We start from the raw sequence: 2,500 nt of genomic DNA on the forward strand, positions 1-2,500 counted from the left end.
CTCTCAAGTGCTTAAGGCACTCGAATGCACTCTTGCTAGCAGCAATGAGTTGGCGCGGACAACGCTGTTACCACCTACTAAACTTGAGCGCTTTGGAGGCGACTTCACCAAATTTAATTGGTTCAAGATGTCCTTCAAATGGCACATTGAGAACAATACCTCGGACCCCGAGCGCAGGCTGAACCACTTGTATCATATCCTAGATGGGCCTCCGAGAAACCTGGTTGAGCACTGCTTGCACCTGTCACCGACAATTGGGTACGATGAAGCTTGGAAGCAGCTGAGTGAATTCTACGGCAGAGAAGTCGATGCTACCGAAGCTTTTATTCGTCAGCTTCTCGAATGGAAGGAAATCCCAGCAGGTGATAGCGAAGGTTTAATGAACTACGCTTCTTACCTAAAGAAGGTGAAGGCAGCACTGGGTGCAAATTACACTAGAATTGAGCTGCAAGAAACTATGAGAAAGATAGTGGAAAAGCTCCCTCACCCTCTTCGGGTAAGATGGGTCTCTAAGTACCTGGAACATGAACACAAGCTTCCAGCCCTGATCACCTTTGTGGAGAGACAGGCACTGGTCGCTAAAGAATTGAAGTACTACGAGTGCGACCGTCGTCCATCCAAGGGCAAACCTGAGGACACGAGCAAGCCGATTAAAGCTAAAGGCTTGCCTGTTCACCACAGCTCTCCTTCCGACAATGGGATATATTGCGTATACTGCAAGAAAAATAAGCACGGAATTCAGTCGTGCCACCGATTCCAAAGCCTCAATTTGGATGACCGCTGGAATGCTGTGGTGGATGCCAAACTCTGCTTCAGATGCTTAAATGTCGCGCACAATCACGAAGCCTGTGAAGAAGAATCTTCGTGTGGCAAGTGCGGCTTGGGGACGCATCACACGCTCTTGCACTATGTGAAGAAAACCCCTTCAAGGGACAGTACAAACTCCAAGAGAGCAACTGTGTACAAGACATCTGACAAACCTAAAGCGGAGGCCGGGACGACTAGCAATGCACCACCTGATAGAACTAACACCGAAACCGCTCTAGAGGCTGGGACTCCTGCGACGACGGGGCACGTACACGCCATGTCCACTGACCGACGACCTGATGGTCGTACAATGTTGAAGCTTATCCCAGTCATGGTGAACGGAACGTGCACTACGGTCGGCTTCATAGATGGAGGAGCCGCACCCACGCTAGCCGCAAGGAGCCTAATAGATCGGCTAGGTGTAACGGGAAGGCCTTGCAACCAGACCATGGTGACAGAGGCCGGTACGTTCGACTGCAAGGAAGTGGTCCAACTCACCCTTGGTAACATCAACGGAGGTGAGGAGGAAGAACGAGTAAAAGAAGTCTTTGTTACTGACAAAATTAATGTGTCGACGGACTACATAATGCCTTCGGACTGGCTGAAGAGATGGCCACACATGGCAGACGTAGAGCTGCAAAGCTTGCCAACTGACCACGAACAGGTCGAGCTAGTGATCGGGTTAGACACGACCCTGAATCGAGTCATTCTGGAGCAACGCCACGGCACTGCCAATGAGCCATCCGCCTACCTAACCAAGCTTGGTTGGGTGGCTTTCGGTCCTACTGGAGACCGGTCTGCATCGGAGGTCTCACCCGTGCATCATGTTCATCGAAAATTTGACCCTCAAGACTTGACAGAGTTACTGCAGAGTCATTTTAATAGAGATTTCTTCGAAAAGGAATCCCTCTCCAAATTGGAAGATTCCCTAGAGGATAAGAGATTCTTGGCCACCTTGAATAACACGACACAGCATCGATATGGAAAGTACGTGGCCAAGCTGCCATTCAAGGACTCTACTCCTCTACCTGATAATATGAATATGGCAATTCGACGAGCCCGAAGCTTGAAAAGAAGACTAGACAACGACGAAGCTTACAAGACATCCTACGTAGCTCAGATGGAGAAATATACTGATAAGGGCTACGCTGAAAGGGTTCCTGTAAGTCAGCTAGACAGGGAGGACGGGCGCGTATGGCTTATGCCGCACCACTCTGTCAGGCATCCTGTCAAACAGAAAGACCGAGTGGTCTTCGATCTGAAGGCAAGGCACCGAGGAACATCTCTCAACGAACATCTGATGCAAGGCCCCGACCTCACCAATAGCCTGACGGGTGTTCTCCTGCGTTTTAGAGAGGGTCAACATGCCATCACAGCAGACGTGCAGGAGATGTTCCATCAGGTGAAGGTACCTGAAGAGGACAGAGACTGCCTGAGGTACCTCTGGTGGCCAGAAGGTGTCACCAGCAAAGAACTGCAAGTCTTCAGAATGACGTCCCACGTTTTTGGCGCAAGATCATCGCCGAGCGTCGTTAACTTCTGCTTACGCAAAACGGCCCTGGACTTTGGAAGCATGTATAACGAAGAAGCTTCTAACTCTATACGTCGCAACTTCTACGTCGACAACCTCCTCAAGGCGATGGATGATGAGGAAGAATGCATTAAACTGACAAGAGATCTGATCAACCTGTGC

The 2,500-nt window shown here is 50.0% G+C and overlaps 1 protein-coding gene across 1 annotated transcript in view; it reads left to right on the plus strand.

Moving 5' to 3' along the window:
• Window positions 1-2,500, plus strand: part of LOC137623494 (uncharacterized) — a 5,592-nt gene that overhangs the window by 584 nt on the left and 2,508 nt on the right. Inside the window, exon 1 of the mRNA XM_068354325.1 lies at window positions 1-2,500. This exon is cut by the window's left edge and continues 584 nt beyond it; it is cut by the window's right edge and continues 2,508 nt beyond it. Coding sequence (XP_068210426.1) covers window positions 1-2,500 — 2,500 coding nt within the window.

The sequence above is a fragment of the Palaemon carinicauda genome, chromosome 30 (genome assembly GCF_036898095.1).
Source record: "Palaemon carinicauda isolate YSFRI2023 chromosome 30, ASM3689809v2, whole genome shotgun sequence".
In the NCBI taxonomy this organism is placed as follows: Eukaryota; Metazoa; Arthropoda; class Malacostraca; order Decapoda; family Palaemonidae; genus Palaemon; species Palaemon carinicauda.